This window comes from Coenobita brevimanus, chromosome 78 (assembly GCF_032717465.1).
Source record: "Coenobita brevimanus isolate Jiangsu-jjx chromosome 78, ASM3271746v2, whole genome shotgun sequence".
NCBI lineage: Eukaryota > Metazoa > Arthropoda > Malacostraca > Decapoda > Coenobitidae > Coenobita > Coenobita brevimanus.
The window spans coordinates 4,616,887-4,638,368 of NC_137031.1; the positions used below are offsets into that span (position 1 = coordinate 4,616,887).

At 41.8% G+C, this 21,482-nt stretch overlaps 1 protein-coding gene across 1 annotated transcript in view; it reads left to right on the forward strand.

The window, feature by feature from the left end:
* LOC145408642 (organic cation transporter protein-like) overlaps positions 1 to 21,482 on the forward strand; it is a 37,359-nt gene that overhangs the window by 15,004 nt on the left and 873 nt on the right. The window contains exons 3-9 of the mRNA XM_080279327.1: positions 8,233 to 8,336; positions 12,240 to 12,394; positions 13,262 to 13,430; positions 15,061 to 15,208; positions 15,361 to 15,455; positions 15,955 to 16,214; positions 20,340 to 20,524. Coding sequence (XP_080135453.1) covers positions 8,233 to 8,336; positions 12,240 to 12,394; positions 13,262 to 13,430; positions 15,061 to 15,208; positions 15,361 to 15,455; positions 15,955 to 16,214; positions 20,340 to 20,524 — 1,116 coding nt within the window. The remainder of the gene's footprint in view (positions 1 to 8,232; positions 8,337 to 12,239; positions 12,395 to 13,261; positions 13,431 to 15,060; positions 15,209 to 15,360; positions 15,456 to 15,954; positions 16,215 to 20,339; positions 20,525 to 21,482) is intronic.

Consider the following 21,482-nt stretch of genomic DNA (forward strand, 5'->3'; position numbering starts at 1 on the left):
ATTACGCAATAAACATGTCCATGATAATCTCCGTGTATACTGGATATAGTTTTTGTGATTCAGTTACCGAGAGTTTTCTTCCTTGTACTAATGCAGGCATATATGTATATATATGACAGAACTTGTAAACATTTATTTCATTTGCAACTTTTTACTGTAGTACAGTCAAAGACAGAGTTCATTTATTGTTCTATGGTTCTACTATGTCTACTTTGTACATAAGGCATGTCCATTTCTTTCTCCTTAATGCATCGTACTAGAGAATCACCTATGGGGAGAAAAACATATCGATCCTTCCTCAGTTTAAGAAATATTAGCCAACAGAGGTAAGTTAGCAACAGCAGAGGTGAAATCTTTGGTGATCTTTTGTACCTGATTTACATAATAAACCCTCTCAGGCACGTTGACGCAAATCACGATCTTTGTGGTTTGGCATAAATGCACAATGACGCTAATCACATGAAAAAGCAGAACAAAACGCCATCAAAAGAAATGTTTTCAGCCGATTTGCACCAAATTTGGAAGCTTTCTAGTCAGCGCGTCCCTCTTCTGAGGTAAACACTTGGGAACACTGTAGAGCCTCCTCGGAGCCTGACCATAGCGAGAAACCTCAGTACCTCAGAAGGAGTCAGGCTGTAAGCCCCTATGGACTGAGTGTGATAATATATTATTTCTGAGCATATTTTGAAGTGATTTTATCAATGGAACATAGATATATATCTTGAGAAGAAATGGTGCCCGTTATCAGTCATTAAGCCTAGGGGCAAGATGTGTGTTCACTGTAGTGGGGTTTCACCACTCTGCCTCCCCTGGGCCCTATGTTGTGACCACATTTACACATATAGTGAAGCCAGTGCCTAAACTGTATAGTGTGTGAAAGCCATAGTGGCTTGCTTTGTGATATATTGGAACTGGCATGTGTTACGTAAGCCAAAGCCATAGTGTGGAATGAGGCAGGTGTTGCCTGTAGGCAGTAGTCAGGAAGGGATTATTAAAGGCATTTAGGGATGGAATTTGATAGTGATATTGTATATGCATATGAATTTGTCTGAACTATAAGGCCAACATGCTGCAAGTGTTCGTGAAGGAGTGTGGTGTGTGCCAATATAGCAGTATGTTAAAAATATCGAGGCGAAGCTGCTGCATCACGGTCACGTTGTACCGTTGTAAGGAACATAAATAATTGCCGAGGTAAGGTTGGAATCATCGTGGTAGTCATGTATTTCCGTATGAATTGACGTAAAGTATATGTAAATTGAGCTGAAAGTGTTTGTCAAGGGATAATTTTAGGGTGTGTAGCGTATGTTAGTGATACCTTAGTGCCAGGTGTGTGGGGACGTAAGGAGACTTAGAAACCACAGACGTCATTGAACAGGTACTGTAACTTGCTAAGACATTTAGTGAGAACTTACACTTTATGTACAATGGACGTGAAATGTGCAGCGTGTATTCGTTGTGGGATATTGTAGGTGCATAGCATAGGTTAGCGATACTTTAGCAGCAGGTGTGCAGGGATGTAAGGACGTCGTGCAATGACAGACGTCATTGAACAGGTACTGTAACTTGCTAAGACATTTAGTGAGAACTTATACTTTCTGTACAATGAACGTGAAATGTGCAGCGAGTGTCCATGAAGGAATTCTGTGGGTGCATAGCGTAGGTTGGCGATACCTTAGTGGCAGTGTGCGGGGACGTAAGGACGCCTACTGTAGGAACCATGGACGTCACTGAACAAGTACTGTAATTTGCTAAGACATATAGTGAAAACTTATACTTTATGTACAATGAACATGAAATGTGCAGCGAGTGTCCGTGAAGGAATACTTTGGGTGCATAGCATAGGTTAGCAATACCTTAGCGGCGGGTGTGCAGGGACGTAAGGACGCCTAGGAACCACAGACATCATTGAACAGGTGCTGTAACTTGCTAAGACATTTAGTGAGAACTTATACTTTATGTACAATGAACGTGAAATGTGCAGCGAGTGATGATTGTGGGAATTGTGGGTGAGTAGCATACAGTAGGTTAGCGATACCTTAGCAGCCGGTATGCGGAGATGTAAGGAGGCCTAGGAACCATGTACGTCATTGAATAGGTATTGAACTTGCAAGACATTTAGTGAAAACTTATACTTTATGTACAATGAACGTGCAATGTGCAGCAAATGTCCCTGAAGGAACTCTGTGGATGCGTAGTGTAGGTAAGCGATACCTTAGCGGCAGGTGTGTGGGGACATAAGGACGCTTAGCACCCTTGTGCATAATTGAACAGGTACTGTAATTTGCTAAGACATCTGTTGATTATTTATGATTTATATAAAATGTTTGTGATATGTGTCATGAGTTTTCGTTGTGGGATATTGTGGGTGTGTAGCATACGTCAGCGATACCTTAGCGGCTGGTGTGCAGGTGACGTAAGGACGCCGGGCAATGATGGACGTCAGTGGACAGGTACTGTACCTTGCTAGGACAATTGTTGATTATTTATGATAATTTTTGTGATATAATATGTCATAAGTGCTCGTAAAGAGATAGTATCATGTGTCGGGGGAACCTTGGGAAAAGAAGGAAAATATATATATATATATATATATAATGTATATATAGTATGTGTGTGTGTGTGTATGTGTGTGTGTGTGTGTGTGTGTGTGTGTGTGTGTGTGTGTGTGTGTGTGTGTGTGGCACACACCCACGGACGACAGTGGACAGGTATTACACTGTGCAAAGACACTGAAAAGTTTTCGTTTATGTGAACTGTTCATAAATGGTGCAACGATTGGCCGTATGAAAAGATATAACATCACTTGTGTAGTGCTACTCTCAATGGAAGGTGTTGCATGACAGTAAAAAATATCTCTTGTTTTTCAGCTGCGAACCTAAAGCTCATATTGGACTTTCTGTGTGTCAGTGCTTGCCACAATGGAGAAGGGTTTGTCTTCTGAGAGGTGGCAGAAGGTTCTCTTCGAGGAGGAGACCGAGAGCGAGAAGGAGGAGCAGCTGAGCGATGCTTCAAATGGGGAGGTCTGCGATGATGTCCCGCGCCATTCCCATTGGGAGGCTTTGCCCCGACCCCTACCACCAAGGGAGCAGAATCCACCACCAGTCTCGGGACCATCAGCCCAGCCATCCTCTTCACTTGGACGATAGGCATCGCATTTGCTCAGACCTCTCGCTTCAGCAGCCATCACGGTCTCTCTCTTCTAGCCTCGAGTTCCCCCTTGGCCGAGCCCATGTCACCGGTAGCAGGGCCTAGTTACATGACACTGGTACCTGCATGCGGTGCAGTGTCTGCAGTGCAACTGGTGAAGGATGCGACTGTGTCGTTGTCCCCTGCCCTGTCGACAAGGGTGCTGTCTCCAACAGCATTCATACCCCCCCACGTTTTGCAGTAGCAGGAGGCAGCCTTGTCACTGTCATTGTCGGAGCCTTCACCACCTCGACAAGGCTGGCGTGGTCCATGGCCCAGCTATAGGGGGTGGCCAAGGGGAGGCTGAGGAGGCAGGAGGATGTCAGTAGGCCGACTCACTGCCACCACTGCGGGCTCATGGCCTTTGGTTCCTTCTTCCTCGCTTAAAAAAAAAAAAAAAAGGTTCCTGGGGCTCTACTTCTTCAGGGGGGTGGTCAATTTGCTGACCATCAGGCACTACTGGAGGAGATCCTGTATCCATAACTACCCCTTTTTCCAGAGAGTGATGAGTGAGAGGCATTTCAGGGCCATCCTGAACCACTTCCACACCTTCAACTCACTTGCTATACCCCAGGACAATCACGATCGGCTCATCAGGGTTTGCATGGTGATGGAGTACCTCCTTCAACAGTTCCAGGACACATACCTACCCGAGTAGGACCTCAGCCCGGACAAGGGCTCGCTGGTGTGGAAGGGGTGCCTCAGCTTCCGCGTCTGCAACCCCATGAAGCCCTCAAAGTACTCCATGAAGTTTTATATCCTGGCTGAGGCTTCCTCGGGGTTCATCTGGAACTTTGAGGTGTATGTGGGGCAGAAGGAGGTGCTGGAGACCACCATTTGGAGCCTCGTAGAACGGCTAAAAGATCAGGGATACAAAGCTTACATGGACAACTATTATAATTCTGTATCCCTGTGTGAACACCTCTTCAGTGCAGGAACCGATGTGTGTGGGACCCTACACCTGGCAAGAGGAGCACCAAAGCGGCTGCAGGACATTGCCAGGACCAAGAACCTGCCAGAGGGGGGCATGGCAGCAATGCACAAGGTCAACATGATGGTGTTGCTGTGGAAGGACAAGCACATCGTCAACATGGTCTCCACCTTCCACAGCACAAGCACTGTCCAGAAGCAGGTTTGAGGGAAGACCAGGGGTCCTGATGCGAGGACAACCTATGTCTAGAAGACCATGGGCAAGCCCATTGTGGTGGAGGACTACAATTGAAACATGGGTGGGGTGGACCACTTCGACAAGATAGTCCAGTATTACCCCATCCAGCAGCGAACCGTGAAATGGACCAAGAAGATCGCCTTTTATTTCATCTAGATGGCCGTTTTCAACGTGTTCACCCTGTACAAGAAGGCTGACGCGGGTCAGTCAGTCTGCTGGAATTTGTCGAGGAGATAGTTGACAAGCTCCTCCACTTTGATGAAGCAGAGTGGCCCACATCAGGGCACATCATCCACCATGCCCCTGACCTTCCAACCCAACGGGCAGCAGGACCTGCAGCAGTACAAGCACAGGTGCCAGCACCACCGTCTGCTGGGCCAACACCATCTTCTGGACCAGCACCAGAACAGGTGCCAACACCACCATCTCAAAGAGAAGGATCAGCACAGGAGCCAATCCCACCATCGCCTGCAGGACCAGAACGGGTGTCGAGACGACCATCTGCAGTAGTTTCTGGTCCGTCGGGAGAACCTGCTGCCACTGCCATGCCCGGCCCTGCAACTGCACCTTCAGGACGACAGGACTGGGGAAGACCAGGAGGACATCCAACTAAGCATGGGAGAGTCATCAACAACAGAGTGCAGCTGGATCACACACTGGGAGAGGATCCCCAACCGGAGGAGGCTCCAGTGCTCCCTGTGTGCCCTGGCGAAGGTAAAGAGAGTCACATGTCACATGTGCCCTGTTTATTATGTTCTGCTTTGCGTGGGTAAATGCTTCGAACGGCACCATACCAAGCAAAGTATTCCCTAGTGGAGCACACACACACACACACACACACACACACACACACTACATAACTCCTCACCTTCAAATCCCACAAGGTCTGCAGCTCAACACTCCTAAAAGAAGTGAGTTTTCCAAATTTTGTTGATTTCTATATTGACCTGTGATCAATACTCCTACATATTGCACACACATAACCATTTTCTTCTATATATTACACATATGACAGAAAGTACAGCTTCATTAGCAGTAACTAGAAAAAAGTAGTGTTCATGTCTAGTAGGTTATAAAACAACCTTTGAAGATTTTACAGTCTGTACATAAAAAAAAAAAAAAAAGAAGAAAGGCTTTGGGAGCATAGTCTTCAGGCAAAAGGGGGGGGGAAGACAGTGTTTTTATTTTCCCGCTTAAGTAAAACTAGGTAGCGATCTGAAGAGTAATCTAGCTTTGACGTCCTATTACTTGAAAACTATTGTACGTATCAACTTCCTGTAAGAACCATGATAAAGATCAGTGAATTATATGTATGTTCATTACCAAAATATAAGCCTTTGGGAGCATAATTTGTAGGAAGAGGTAGGGGAAGAGAGTGTTTTTTTTTTTTCTCGCTTGCGGTAAAAGTAGCAAGGGCTTGGAGGAGTAATCTCACTTTGTCGGCCAATTACTCGAAAATTGTTGGACGTATCGATTTCCTGTAAGAACAATGATAAAGAGCAGTAAATTCTACATATGTACAGTACATAACAATGTAATATGTATGATAAAAAGTCGTTGTTACCTAGACGGGAATACAGCGTTTGCTGTGTGCGCATGACAAAAGTGCCGCATGGGCGTGAGTACCCAGTCGTTTTTTGTGAATTTCTCAGAAACTATGAGGCCTATCAAAAAACGGTGGTTACCATGAGAAAGTTCATGAATTTCTACACAACATTAGGAAATAAAAAAATAAGGTGTATAAGAAAAGTTTTGTGGTAGAGCTGCCTGTACAAAAATCATTTATTTTATGGCTTTCAGTTTTTGGCTATTTTCTCGAAAACTACAAATCGTATCACAACCGGATATTTTTCAGTTGAAAGCTGATGAAATTCCCTATCAAAATCTCAAATAATATTTTTCTGTATGATGGAAAGCATTCGAATGGTGATGTTGGGAAGTGAGAATGGCGTTGCAAAATGTTTATTCACTGCCGCCTAATGTAGTTTTATTTATTTTTTTTGTGCTTACCAGCTAGAACAAACATCGACGAATAAGATGATATAGGTTTCATGGCAGTATACTGAGGTTTGGGTAGCGACAATAAGGCGAGAATACGTGTTTTCAGCGGCGCGTGGGCGAGCTGGCCAGGTGCCCAGTCGAGTAAAATCATGCGCTGTGAAACTTACTGAAACTTATGCGTGCGCGAGAGGATAAATATGACAGATTCTTACTGCTGTAAAGGATAACATATAATTTTTCATTATTAGCTAATTGGCTTTGTGATACTTGTCTTGGAAATGCCTCTGAACTTATGTACGAACAGTGCCGCATGTTCATTTTATATATATATATATATATATATATATATATATATATATATATATATATATATATATATATATATATATATATATATATATGTATGTATGTATGGGCAAAGCTATGCTCTTGCAACCTTCCACCTGACGAAACACATACCCCCCCCCATCTCCCTGCACACCTAACTAAGCACATAACTGCCCTTACCTCCCCCGGCCTAGGGTTAACAAATAGGCATTATAACTTAAAAATTTCAGTAATTTGTCCATGATCATAATGAAGTTATGAGCAAATCTGAAGAAATTATGACTTGTGCTTTTTTTTTTCGTTTCGGCAGCCACTTTTTATGATTACATCATAGCTACAGTCATGAAACTTCATACAAAAATGGATTTTCATATAAGGACTTGTCATTACAATTTCTGCCTCGTAGGTGTAATAATTGCAATGTTATAAGAGAAATGCATGGGCCCTTCAGATTTCTTGTGCAGGTTGCATTGAAATCTCTGAGTATTACATATGTTTTCTTTTTCATTTTCTTTATATAATATATATAAGTACTTAAGAAGCAGCATTCTATCTATTACAGTAAAAGGCACAAGTTCACTATAAGACAAATAGCTATGTGAAATTTCATGACTCTATAGCGAATACTTTCTGAGTTCTGGCCCAGAATCAAATCTCTACTCCACCTATTGTTGTTGGTCCCAGTGATAACAGTACCCTCCTCTGACTTCGTCAGGTGAAGGGTAAAAATTCATTGGGCCTTTCAGATTCCTTGCACAGGTTGCATTGAAATCTCTATGATTTTTCTTTTACTTTTTCATTATTATATATATATATATATATATATATATATATATATATATATATATATATATATATATATATATAAAATACTTAAGACTCAGCATTCTACCTATCAAAAGGCACCGTTCACTATAAGACACATAACTATGTGAAATTTCATGACTCTATGGTGAATTCTTTCTGAGTTCTGACCCGGAAAGGAAATCTCTATGCCACCTATTGTTGTTCATCTCAGTGATAGTAAAAGCCTCCTCTGACTTCATCAGATGGAGGGTAAAAATGTATATACAGAGTGGTCCATAATTGGCATTCCACTAGAGACTCAAATGGCGGTATCGTATGTGTTTTGGGGACGGCTTGGTATGCCAGAGTGAGCACGGTTGTGACAGTGGAAGAAGGATGTGAATAAATGATGCAGGGTAGAGAGCAATAATGCTGACTTGACCGTACCCGCAACACACGAGAAATCGCCCGGTAGAGTGGTAAAAGGAGCATTATATATGGACCTCACTGTATATATAACGTATTAATAACGTACAGTACGGTGGATTTGTGGTACTGGAGAGGAACGCCTTCAGGTGTCAGCACCGATATAGCTGCTTCTACAAACGTACCCCAGCTTCCTCCCTACCCACTGAAAGGGGGATTGCGGACTACAAAAGGGCAGCCTTAGCCTGCAGTCCACTGGCTTTACATCCACATGAGCCTGAGGTTGCAGGTTGCAGCTACTAATACTATAGGTGATTTGTGTCCCCCTCTTCCGTCAGTTCGATCTGGTGTGCTCCAGAGAGTACATCCGAGCCACCTACCAGAGCCTCTACATGTTTGGCACCTTTTTCGGGGCGCCCATCAACGGCCTCATGTCAGACAGGTTGGCTCATGGTTCCACGTCAAGCTTTACTTATTTATTGTACAGTTGCGGACATATCAAACAGAAACACCCCTTCACCAGCGAGGTGGTGTAATGCTCTCCGCATCTGGTAACACTGAAAGCTATGGAACTTCACCAGGTTTCGTTTGGTCACTTGGACGAACCGAACACGGTGATCATTGTCGCCGTGCGCAGTTTTTGGTGGTATATAAACAATGTCCCACCTGACAATATACTGATAATAACAACGTTTTGTGAATATGGTAATAAAATAATATTACACCATACATATTCATGTTTTAATCACATTAAACACTCAGGTTTGGTAAGTGTGACTTTCAACAAATTTCATGGATCAAAAAACATTTTCTGACTGCCAGCATATAAGCCATTATAACATTATCTGCATTCCCGCACCTATCATAATAATTACAAAATTACCGTGACCCCCCTCCTCCCTGGCTGTGAATCTGAAACTGGTAGACCTCTTTAATATATGCAATTTCATAAGACGGGGCGCCACAGGAGGAGGCATGGTGGGTGCCTGGGAGACAGAAGGAGGGAGGTGGGTGAGTGGGAGGGGACTGGTGGGAGTGGGACTCTACAAGAGATGAGTTATGGGGGTAATGGAGAGTGGACTGTGGCAAGAAACTAGGATGTGGTGGATAAATGATACGCTGGTGACATGGTGCCCAATCTGCTATAGTTTAACGTTGATTATGGAATTTGATAGTCAGACCGTTAAACGTTATGTAGGCTTTGGCACGTTACGTAGTCTGTCAGCATTTTTTTTTTTTTTTTATGCTAGGAAGAAGGAACCAAAGGCCACGAGCCGCATTCTTTGTATATCGTCTATAGGACGACCAACTCCCCACGGGGTGGCACATCACTCACACCCTGCATTATTAGTGTATGGTGACGACTATATCATCACATGGTGATATATGAAATGCCCCTAGAATGTTTGCATGATGTCACACCTGTTGGGTTGTCTTAAGGGATTATTCCCCCGAGCTAGATCTTGATAGATCATATAGCCCTGCTAGGTGACAGGAGAGAGCTACCTCTCCCAGCGAGGCAGCTAGCTGGGCAGGAAGCAAACGTCACACCTGTTGTCACTGTGACTGGGAGCTATTCTTGTTACGTTTACGTAGCAACACCATGGATGACGACTGTAATATCGAAAACAGAGGAGGGGGGAAAAGGAATTTTCTCTTGCCACAAAAGATAATAGTTAACAGTAATGACTCGTGCCTATGGTTCTCGGTAATACCAGCATGGCACCAATGTAAACGAAAACGTGATTTACCATGGGGGGGGGGATGGACTATGTTCCAGAACATAGGGTGGGCTAATAAGTGGGTAGAGAGATGCCTTATCAGCTGTATTACATGATCTTTATGTCGGATCACTGCAGACCCCATACTAATAGAGTAAATCGTGGTATGACGGACGTGTAACTTAAGCAATCTGATTCACAACCTCAGTATCCAGTTACCTGTTCGCCCATCCCTCTTCCCGACACTGCGTGAACTCAGACATGAGTACTGACGGGGAGGGGAGATGGCCTTAATGACTACTATACCATGAACAGGGGATCACATGGTTATACATTAACGACACTGGTCCACAAGTCCTCCTTCATGGATTGCAATATACACCGTTACTCAGCCAGGGCAACAGCTCCATGTTCGGAGACTTCTGAGATGTGTGGCTTAATAGTTGCTTTCCGTGAACAGAGCAATGGTCCTCGTATTCGTCTTTATCCTGTCAATTGCATACAGTGTGAACGCTACTCGCTTGTTTAGCATAACAAAACACATTGCAGATAAAGCGTGTGTTTGCATTTAATACAAACGATTTCTGTAACTAATGGCATAGTTGATGTAATATGCACGTGCTCAGACTCGATAACTACAAACATTACAACCTTGTTCCACCATTATTGGCTCGAGGATTTGTGAAGGAGTTCTTGGGGCATACGACAGTTGCTCAAAATGAACCTAAATATAACAAATAACCACTGGTAATGTGTAAAATCAACAGCCAAACACGGCATACAGAAACGATAAGATAAACCTGGGTTAAGTAAATCCACCTTTATTTTACACTGGTGCCATACACATATTAATGAGAACCATAGGGATCATCAATATTGTCAGACTGTTCATATTTATTGGTGATAAAGGAAAAATCTACACAGGAATATCCTTACTCTGTTTGCGATATCAGTCGTCATCCATGATGATACTATTTAATAGGCTACGAGAGTAATTCCCGATCACTATGACAACAGCTGCAATATCTGACAGACTGTAGGGACGTATCATATATTTGCACATTAACAAATAGTCATCCTTCCATCCAGCATCCAGTCTTACGTTGCCCCATGAGGTGCGTAGAAGCCCGGGGTTAGGGAAGTTGGTCCTGACATTTAAGATGAGAGTGACCAGCCCCACTCATCCCTGAGTGGCATTACGTAAGCAATAAACCCCAACCATCCATTGGATATAAACCTTCACCGGCTCAATCCGATTGGAGCTCCGTAATTACCCACTAAACCACTAGAAGCCAAAATTTGGTTATACGGTTACCACACAGCGTAGTAAATGGTTTCCTGGTGTACAGGAAACCATTTGGCTTGTCACTCAGTGTAAAGTCACCCACAGGCAGAAGGAAGAGGAAAGAATGAAGGAATGAAAGACAAGAGGGAGTGTAAAGTCACCCATAGGCAGAAAGACGAGGAAAGAATGAAGGAAAGACAAGAGGATGGAAGGAAGGAAGGATGGAAGAGAGGAAAGGGTAGACACCCGAGAGCAGCACTACATCGAATGAGTGGATGGTGAGCTCCCCAACCTACCAACAATCACCATACTAACAAATAGTCACCATACTCAAAATCCAGGAGTACTGAACCACCCAGTGGAAAGTGTGTCGCAAATTGTTACAAACCATGACGGTCAGTTACAACACGTGGCAACGTCAACATAATGTTTCATGGTCTGACTGAAATTCCATATTCTCCATAAAATAATTACCTAGTCCAGTCATCACCTTGCAGTCTATCTCTCCCACTGTAGCTCCTGTCGTCTATCAAAGTCCACCGTCCCCTACCCCATCACCCCTCTCTTTTAGCCTCCAGTACAACTACTATTGCCCCCCTCCTCACACACATCCCCCCTCCTGTCTCCCAGGTCCCCCATCCCCACCCTGTCATCTCCTGTGGCGCCACCTCCTGTATGTAGTGAACTTGCTTCGATTTCAGGGGTCTACCAGTGTCAAGTTCATGGTATGGAGGATGGGCGTCACGATAATTCACTGTTCAGTGAAAGTTGTGGGACAGCTATTAACTATGACTTATATGATGAACTGTTAACTGATGCATGGTTCATGACTTGAAACTAAACCACTCAAGAAATCCGTTTCATTCATAATAACTGCCATTAACTTGTGTGATATAATAATTAAAAAAAAAAAAAAAAAACAATCATGCCATGCTATTATCAGTAATTTTCTGGCGGAACATATCTTACATATACCACCAGTAACTGCGCACAGCGGCAATGATCACCGGGTTCGGTTCGTCCAAGCGACCAAACGAAACCTGGTGAAGTTCCATACCTTTCAGTGTTACCATATGCGGAGAGCATTACACCACCTCGCTGGTGGAAGGGGTGTTTGTGTTTGATATGTCCACAACTGTACATACGTCCAGCAGCGTTTCTGTGTTTTCATTAGCAGACATGAGTATTACAAAAGAAAATGTAGTGATCCAGTATGCCCATGCACACGTTGTTTCGGACAGGGAAGAATGTATATCATCTTCATTTCTTTCTCTTTTTCTCCTCCTTGTGGGTATGGAGGAAAACAAAAAATCCTATTCGTCGTCTTCTTTACACACAGGTTCGGGCGGAAAACAACGCTAAGCCTGGGGGTACTGACGTATTTCTTGATCGCCATATCCAGCTCTTGGCTCACCTCCCTCCCGGCCATTCTCACCTTCCGTTTCATCCTGGGTTTCATCCATCCTGCCATCCTTCAGACTGGCTATATCCTCGGTTAGTTCGTATCTCCAGTACGTTATTTATCTGTTAGAAATCCTAGAACCAGTTTATTGCCATCATAACTCTTTCACTGCTTTTACGTATTTCATAATTTTTCTTCCTATCTCCAGACAAATTTACTAGACTTGGAGGAGACTTTTGAAACTGAAATGGTAACACACACACACACACACACACACACACACACACACACACACACACACACACACACACACACACACAATTAGAATCCAATATCGTTTACACAACGAGGGGTCATTCTGAAGCTGAACAGTCTAATAAAAAATTAAGTCATCGGAGTGAAGTGGCAAACAGATCACACTTCTAAGTTGCTTACACTGAGTTAACACCCTTGCTCAGATCATTATATTCTTTACAACTATTAAAATTTTAGTAATGTATTTCTTGATCACTAGTGCTCTGTATAGCACTAAAGGTATGTATAAGTCCAAGTACATACCCCAGATTGCAGATCCAGAAAGGTGAGACATATTTCATCTTCATTATGTGCTTTACAAATTATCGAAAAAATAGATAAAATTAATAATAATAATAATAATAATAATAATAATAATAATAAGAGGGGTTATCTACACCTCCACGCACGCAGTTTTAGCAATATATACAGCCATGAACAAAAGTTTGTTGACACTCCTGTGACGTGTGAGTCAAGGGAAGGTGTTACATGAATTATTTTGATGTGAGAGCAAAATGAAACAGAGAAAGACTGGAAGAAGGAAGGATGCTCTCTATTGTTTGGGGAGGAATGTGAAATATGGAAGGCAGGAGACAATGCTGCCAGATGAGTGAAGGAGAATATTTGCTCCTGGCTGCATCTTAACCTCTCGTACTTCTATACAGCACTGGAGGTATGCGAACCCAAGTACCGATCTATCCTGGGCGTGCTGGCGTGTTTGCCGTGGGCGATAGGCACTATGATTTGGGGCGGAGTGGCCTACCTCATCAGGGACTGGCGATGGCTCCAACTGGCAGTAAACATACCTGGCCTACTCATCCTCCCCATTTTCGTGTAATTTTTTCTTTTCTTTATTATTGGGTCAAGTTTTCCTCTAGACCTGGTTAGGGTTTAGGCTTTGCCTTGTATTTAGTTCCTCGCCTTCTCATCGTCCCATACTCGATTTAGTTCAAGATTTAGTTAGAAATTAGCTTTTGACACGCTTTTAGTTTTTACCTTTTCTTCTTGATTCATTTAAGTTTTTGGCAACGTATTTAGTCTCTAGCTGGGTTTAAATAAGCTTTAGATTCGACCTTGGTTTAACGTTTGGCACGTATTTAGTTTTAACTGAGCATACATATTTCAGAATTAGTTAGGGTTTAGCTCTTGGAATACTCGTATATTGTCTAACTGGGCATAGATATGTTTCAGATTTAGTTACATTTTAGCTTTTGACACGAATTTAGTTTCTATTTCAGTATTTTTTAAGGCTCAATTCCGGTTTAGCTTTGTCATTTATTTTGTTTTGGTATGTCACCCAGCCATGTAGCAGAACTTCTGCCTATCAGAATTCTTTTGTTCCCTGAACTGCATCTCTCTGGAACTAGCTTTCCCGGAGTTGTTTCCCCCCAAACGTCAACCTACAGCTGTTCAAGTCCATCTGTTACAATATTTTATGAATGGAGGACGCCAGTAATCTGGCGTATACATTATTTCTTTTTATTCATTTGTTTTTCCTTCTTCTATTCTGTTATTTTGAAAAATGTATAGCTAAATTTAGGTCAGTTATGCTTTCGTTTTGGTAAGAATAGAGGGAGGTATAGTTTTATTGCATAATCAGTTATGGTTGAGCTTTGGCATTTATTTAGCCTTGACATAGGTTTATTTTAGATTCAATTGTGGTTTAGCTTTTGACCAACACTGAGTTCCTGTGGTTTACCACAGCAGTGCCAGTTAGCCAGAAAATATCATTGTAGCTGAGTAGGTTCTTCCTCCCTTGAATTTTCTGCCAAGTTCAGTACTCTACATTCCTTGATAAATTTGACTTGCCATGCACTGATTTTGTAATTTTTTTCTTCAGTAGTAGTAGTAGTAGTAGTAGAAGTAGTAGTAGTAGCAACAGCAGCAGCAGCAGCAGCAGCAGCAGCAGCAGTAGTAGTAGTAGTTTCAACCCTGTACTAAGCTGAATGTGAACCGGTGGGCTGCGGTCTTAAGGTTGTCTTCTGCAGTCCACCATTATCATTTCGGGGGATAGTGAAGTAACTGAGAGACGTTTGTATAACTAGGTATTTGAACCCCCTGGTTATATCCTATATCTCTGACTGAACCATATATCATATATTTCTCCATCCCATCCACTCTGTCCTCTGACATTAGGTTCCCCTTCCTGCGACTCACGCACTCCATCTCTCTCATATAGTTAATCTCTCCATCCAATCCCTCCATCTCATTTTTGGTCTCCCCTACTCCCTTCCTCCTCTCGTAGGGAAAAGAAAAAAAGTGTCACTTGATCTTTTTTGCAATAAACAATTCTCCTGCATGTCACCTTGCCTTTCAACGTTTGGGTGACTTCCCTCCAACTCACACCACTCCTCTCTCATGCATCTCCCCACTCCATCCCTCCATCACAGCCTCAGTCTCCCCCTTCCTCCACGTAATTAAAGGGAAAAAAGGTCTATCATTTACCCTTCTTTGCCACGCACAGGTTTCTGGATGAGTCTCCCCGTTGGCTTATCGTGCGAGGGAGATTTGAGGCGGCGACCAAGACGCTGAATAAGGCGGCTCGCTGGAACCATGTCGCCCTTCCGCCCCAGGAGGAGCTACACTCACTTATGCATGCTATTAGACAAGAGGTGATTGCCAGGGGTATATGAATAAAACACACACACACACACACACACAGCAGAATGTATGCATGTAAAAGTAACTAAACGTCATTAAATTCCCTTTTGATCCCCATTCGAAAACACTGTGTAAAATAAATTTAAACTTCTTTTCCTGGCAGGCTAACATGGGAAAATCAGGGGTGGAGAAACAGGTGAGGAGAGCCTACAGGGAGAAGGTGACGCACTTCCTCCTGCATCTGCTCATCCTCTTCAGGTAAGTTTCAGGAGTGAGAAGCAAGAAAAGCAAATGAAACATGAGCAAATACTTGTGCATTATTTGTACTTCTGAATATTTCTCGCTGTACAGTCAGGGACAAAGTTTCTTCTATTAACCGTTCAGAATGCAAAGATTTTGCGTAATGTGTCATAATCCAAGCAGCAGTAGCGGCAGCAGCATCAGTAGTGGCAGTGGCAACAGCAGTAGTAGCAGTAGTAGTAGTAGTAGTAGTAGTAATAATAATAATACCAGCAGCAGCAGTAGTAGTAATCATAGTAGTAACGTCAGGTTCATCTGAAATGTTAACCCAGTGAACTGCAGCCTGATGCTGGCCTCCTCATGCAATCCACCACCTTCCGTTCAGACGAATAGGCTTGAACTTGAGGGACATTTGTAGAACCAGGCAGTGGAGCCTGCCTGTTATATCAGTGCCACAGAGTGAAAATGTCTTTCTCCAGGACCTATAATTCAAGACACTCCTTCCTTGTCTCCACAGAACACACAAACTACGCATCATCACTTGCATCCTGTGCCTCAAGTTCTTCCTGATCTCCCTCATCTTCTATGGGATTACCTTCAATGCAGTCAACTTCAGTGCCGACCCCTTCCTCTACATGGTTCTCTCAGGTGTGGTTGAGGTGCCTGCCTACGTGGTCTTGGCGCCCATTGTGGCCCGCTGTGGGAGGAAATGGCCCATCATCATCCTCTACTTCATCAGTGGAGTGGTCATTGTGGCTGTGGCATTTATTCCTTCAGGTATGGTTGGAAAAGGGGGAGAGGGGATCAAGTATAGGCTAATCCCTTTAGTTTGGTGACATATAGATTTTTAGCTTCTGTTGTGGCATTTTTTCTAAAATTCATAGGGTCCTTCACAATTTTTCCTGCCGACTTCGGCTGGCTGGAGGGTTTGATGGGTGAGGGTAGAGCTTCTTGCATTATTATCCTTAACTTTAGCTCACCGAATTAGCTGTCATAGTCAGTCTTCTCTGTAACAAACAGTTACGAAAGAACTATTAGGTCTGTTGCTGTTGTCAGGACTCTAAAATATCTTAATACATAATACCTAGCAACATACATATATAGTTTAGAGGTTAGATCATTGTCAAACCTAGGGGCCAAGAGGAAATGACATTAGCACCCCTCCAGAATGTTTCCCACAAACAGCGCCTCATGACCATACACACACATACACACACACAGGCTTCTAGAACATTTCAACAACAGTATAGCCCACGTGACACGACCCCTGCTAAACGAGAATGTAGGAATCAGAGCTCAGAAAGGGACTGGCCATAGAACCGGCAGGTAGTAGGGAGAAGGAGGCTAGCAACAGGGGAGAGAGTGTGGCAGAGAGAGAGAGCGAGAAAGGGAGGTAGCTAGTGGGACTCTTCTCTATACTTCACTCGTGTGTGAGAGACTTTGTTAATATTTCCAAGAAAAATTAAAAGTCCCATACTCATCTTTACCTCTCCTGTCATTACTTGACAAAAGGGAACGAAGATTACCTTCTTGTAAAACTACTCACGTATAGCAACCACTCGTCCACGAGTCTAATATATTTATAACTGATCTACAAAACACACCACAAGAAGCTACGAAGTTTCCACAAAATATAGTGGCAGCAGTGGGATACGAACCTCGTCTTCAAATTACAGTGAATTTCTACAAAAGCAGGCAAGACTGTAACCAATATCAGCTTCAGTTCTACAGTTGATTGTGCACTATCAAGAAACTACTATTCTATGATCAAGTAACCACAAGCGAGTATACAGCAAGAAGAATGAGTTTAGGCTACGAGTCTACAAGTTCACGAGTCGGCGAGTCTATGAGTCTACAAGCCTAAGAGTCTATGAGTCTATGAGCCTATGAGTCTACGAGTGTACAATTGAGTCTACATTATCAAGATGGAAAACAAACAATACCTCTCACAACCAACAACTCACAACCAGCTCCTGACAGTATTCTCTTCAACCCGCCTCCATTTCCCCGATCATCATGCTGATGCAGAGGTGAAGAGGTCACACGACGCCTTCCCAGTAGTTTAACAAAATATTGATACAAACAGTCTTCCAGTTTCTACGACGAGCCAACGAACTACAACCATCTACGATCAACTACAAGTAACAAGTCTATGAGTCATCTCTATAATCTTCTACACACACCTACAAGTAGCGGCAGTCTTCATCCCACAACGAGTAAATCACAAGTGGAAAGGACCGAGAATACATTGAGAAAGAAAAACTAAACAAGCAAACGAAAAGCAAGACCCAAGCAACAAGCACCTACGAAGTTTCTACACAACCCACAACTACATCATCCCCGTCCTGACCCCACCCTTCTCTCCAACCTACACACTACCTCGCCCAACCTCCACCACTGACGCAGGAGTGCGAGAAGGTCAAAACGACAACAGCAGATACCAAGCCCATATTCACAACTCATCTTACTCATCTTCACTCAAGTTACTCGTCGCTACTCATTTACTCACCACAGCTACCAGTGTGGGAAGTCGACGTCACTATGCGTGTTTGCTGAGACGACGCCACGCCTATCAATGTGTGTTTGACACCCCCACAACACGTCAATCAACCCTTGAAGGACAACACTATCACCACGTGCAACACCACTCACAGCTTTCCCACCGCGGTAAAAATTAGTGAGTTACACAGTTACTTCATTTATACAATACACAGTAATAGACACAGTGGAAGACACCTTCTGCACAGACATATAAAACGTGCTGTATAGTTACAACTTACGTACACATACTTACTTCAGTTATCTGCATAATTCAACCACCAAATAGTCACCAACAATAAATATTCTACACTGTTTATATTCATTCATTTATTATAGCATTTATTTACTACCAACGAGTATTACCATTTACACCTACATAAAACACGTGTTTCATACATACAACTATACATCCACAAAGTAATAATGAAAATATACTATCACAGATACTCAGTGAGCGATTAAAAGAACTGTATTAAACATTTATTAATTAAAGCTACATAGTGGAAACACACACATTAAGTTAAAAAAAAAAAAAAAATGGCCAACACTAATGACATTAGTAAGAATGAACATCTTCCACACGATCGTGAAGACAAAGATTTCCACACAGTGCTGACACATATATTGCCCACGATAGGTACAAGTGAATAACAAGTCAGTGTATATAGTTAATACTGTATATAGTGTGTATGTATTTTTTATATAAAATAACAAAATATGGGGCTATATAATATCATTTTCAGTAATATCTGTGCAATATAAGCTAAACCTTAAAAAAGGGTCGCAAGGAAAATAACCAGCAATTATGCAACCTTGGACAACACCGAAAAAGCTTAGTCAAACGAAGAAAAACAAACTATAGAAAATCAATACATATAAAAAAAAGAAAGAAAAGAAAAAATACAGTCAGATCACATAACAGACAAATGAAAATAGGTGTAAGTGTTACTACAAATGCCAAAATACCACATAAACTCCTATAAGTTAAAAAAAAAAAAAAAAAAAATTGTTCTCCACGATCCTGTGGCAAGACACATCATCACTATCATCGACTGCAGCATGACAGGATTCGATGTCAGGACTGCAGTTATTACAATTATTTAACGACAAAAGATTGCATTATGTTACACTTGCTACAATTACGTAACTACAAACGATATGTAACAGTTCATACAATGATACAGTTATGCATTACCACAATGTTACTACAATATTATGTAACAATTCATATTTTGTTACAGTTATGTATTACCACAATGTTACCACAATATTATGTAACAATTCATATAATGTTACAATTATGTATTACCACAATGTTACTACAATATTATGTAATAATTCATACAATGTTACAATTATGTATTACTACCACAATGTTACTACAATATTATGTAATAATTCATACAATGTTACAATTATGTATTACTACCACAATGTTACTACAATATTATGTAATAATTCATACAATGGTACAATTATGTATTACTACCACAATGTTACTACAATATTATGTAACAATTCATACAATGTTACAATTATGTATTACTACCACAATGTTACTACAATATTATGTAATAATTCATACAGTGTTACAATTATGTATTACTACAATGTTACTACAATATTATGTAACAATTTATACAATGTTACAATTATGTATTACTACCACAGTGTTACTACAATATTATGTAACAATGTTATGTAATGACCTAGCAATATTATCATTGCATAATCACATGCGTATGTCTGTTATACATACACATCTTACAATATGTCATACAATAACCAATTTAACCATACTGGATTTGTTCAGTTATGTATACAACTTGTTTAAAATGTAATATTACTGGATCATTGGAATATTAACATGAATATTATATTTGTACAATATTATAATCAATGTTATGTATTAATAGGTTAGCATATGTCGATGATGATTGCTGTCAGAAGACCGCCAGCTGCGTGACCAAGGGGAGAGGGGATCAAGCATGTGTTAACCCCTTTAGTTTGGTGACGTATAGATTTTTAGCTTCTGTTGTGGCAATTTTTCTAAAAATGCATAGGGTCCTCTCAGTTTTTTCTACCGACTTCGGCTGGCTGGAGGGTTTGATGGATGAGGGTAGAGCCTTATTGCATTATTATCCTTATCTTTAGCTCACAGAATTAACTCTCCTAGTCATAGTCTTCTCTGTAACAAACAGTTACAAAAGAACCATTAGGTCTGTTGCTGTTTGCTATCCTTTGTACCCCTTTACAGACAAACAGACAGGTTAATAGATAAACAGACATACAGGTAAATAAATAAACAGACAGAGAGACATATAAAAAACATTCCTATTCACCCAATCTATTCCCTGGCAGATATGAAGGTACTGGTGCTGGTGTTGGCACAGATTGGGCGTATGTGCATCAGCGCGGCCTACGTGATCCTGTACCTGTACTGTGTGGAGCTCTACCCCACTGAGGTGCGCATTCAGGGCCTCGGCTACTGCACTTTCCTCTCTCGCATCGGCTCCATGATCTCACCATTCATCACAGAGCTGCTGGTTGGTATACTTCCACGCACATCTTGGCCCGTTCACAAGTATCCCACATACGTTCACACACTAAAATAATTATCGACACGCCATGCTTCGATACCCTTTGCAACTATCACTGACACAGAAGCTGTGACTATGCTGTATGGGTTGGTACACCTGACTCCCCACTGCCCTCTCTCTCTCTCTCTCTCTCTCTCTCTCTATGTATATATATATATATATATATATATATAGTATAACTTCCACAGTTTCATGTCGTGTATAATAAGTATTTCATGGCAATGGCCATAATGCTTAAAGGAAAGTCTCAAAGCATTGTGAACTAGATAATATAGAAATCAAAGTGCTATGATTCTGTTTGGCACCCATCCTATCCGAGGTTACCACCTTGGGATTTTCTGACACGTTTTCATACAGTGATAACCACCATTAGCATTTAAAGAATGGGTTGATGGCAAGCTCATCACGTCCCCTTCCAAAGAACTATACGGCAGTGTTATATCTCTGAGCTGCTTCGTGTTCTTTCTTACATCTGCAGCCTTCCCCTTTAGGAATTTATTGTTCTCTCCTTACTACCAGTTTTTACAATCCATTCTCTCTTATCAGCCATTTCTCTTTTAATGTTCTGTCGTATTCTACTATATAACAGTATCGTATTTTTATTGAAAGTCTGTGACTGGAGCCAAGCTTCTTATAGTGCCTGTCTTTTATCCTCATTCACACCGAAGATCCTGCATCGCACGCTGTTGTAGCGCTAAGTTTTTATTTGTCAATTATACTACTTCACTACATTAACCTGGGACAGATCGGGCATCTCTCAACCATTAATGTAAAGTCATGACAAGAAATCACCACAACAGTACAGTATTAGCCACAAAGAAATGTTCTGGAAACTATGATGAGTCATCTATTAATTATGCCATTAAGGTGAAGGAAATAAAATTATTAAAATGCCGCGAGATGA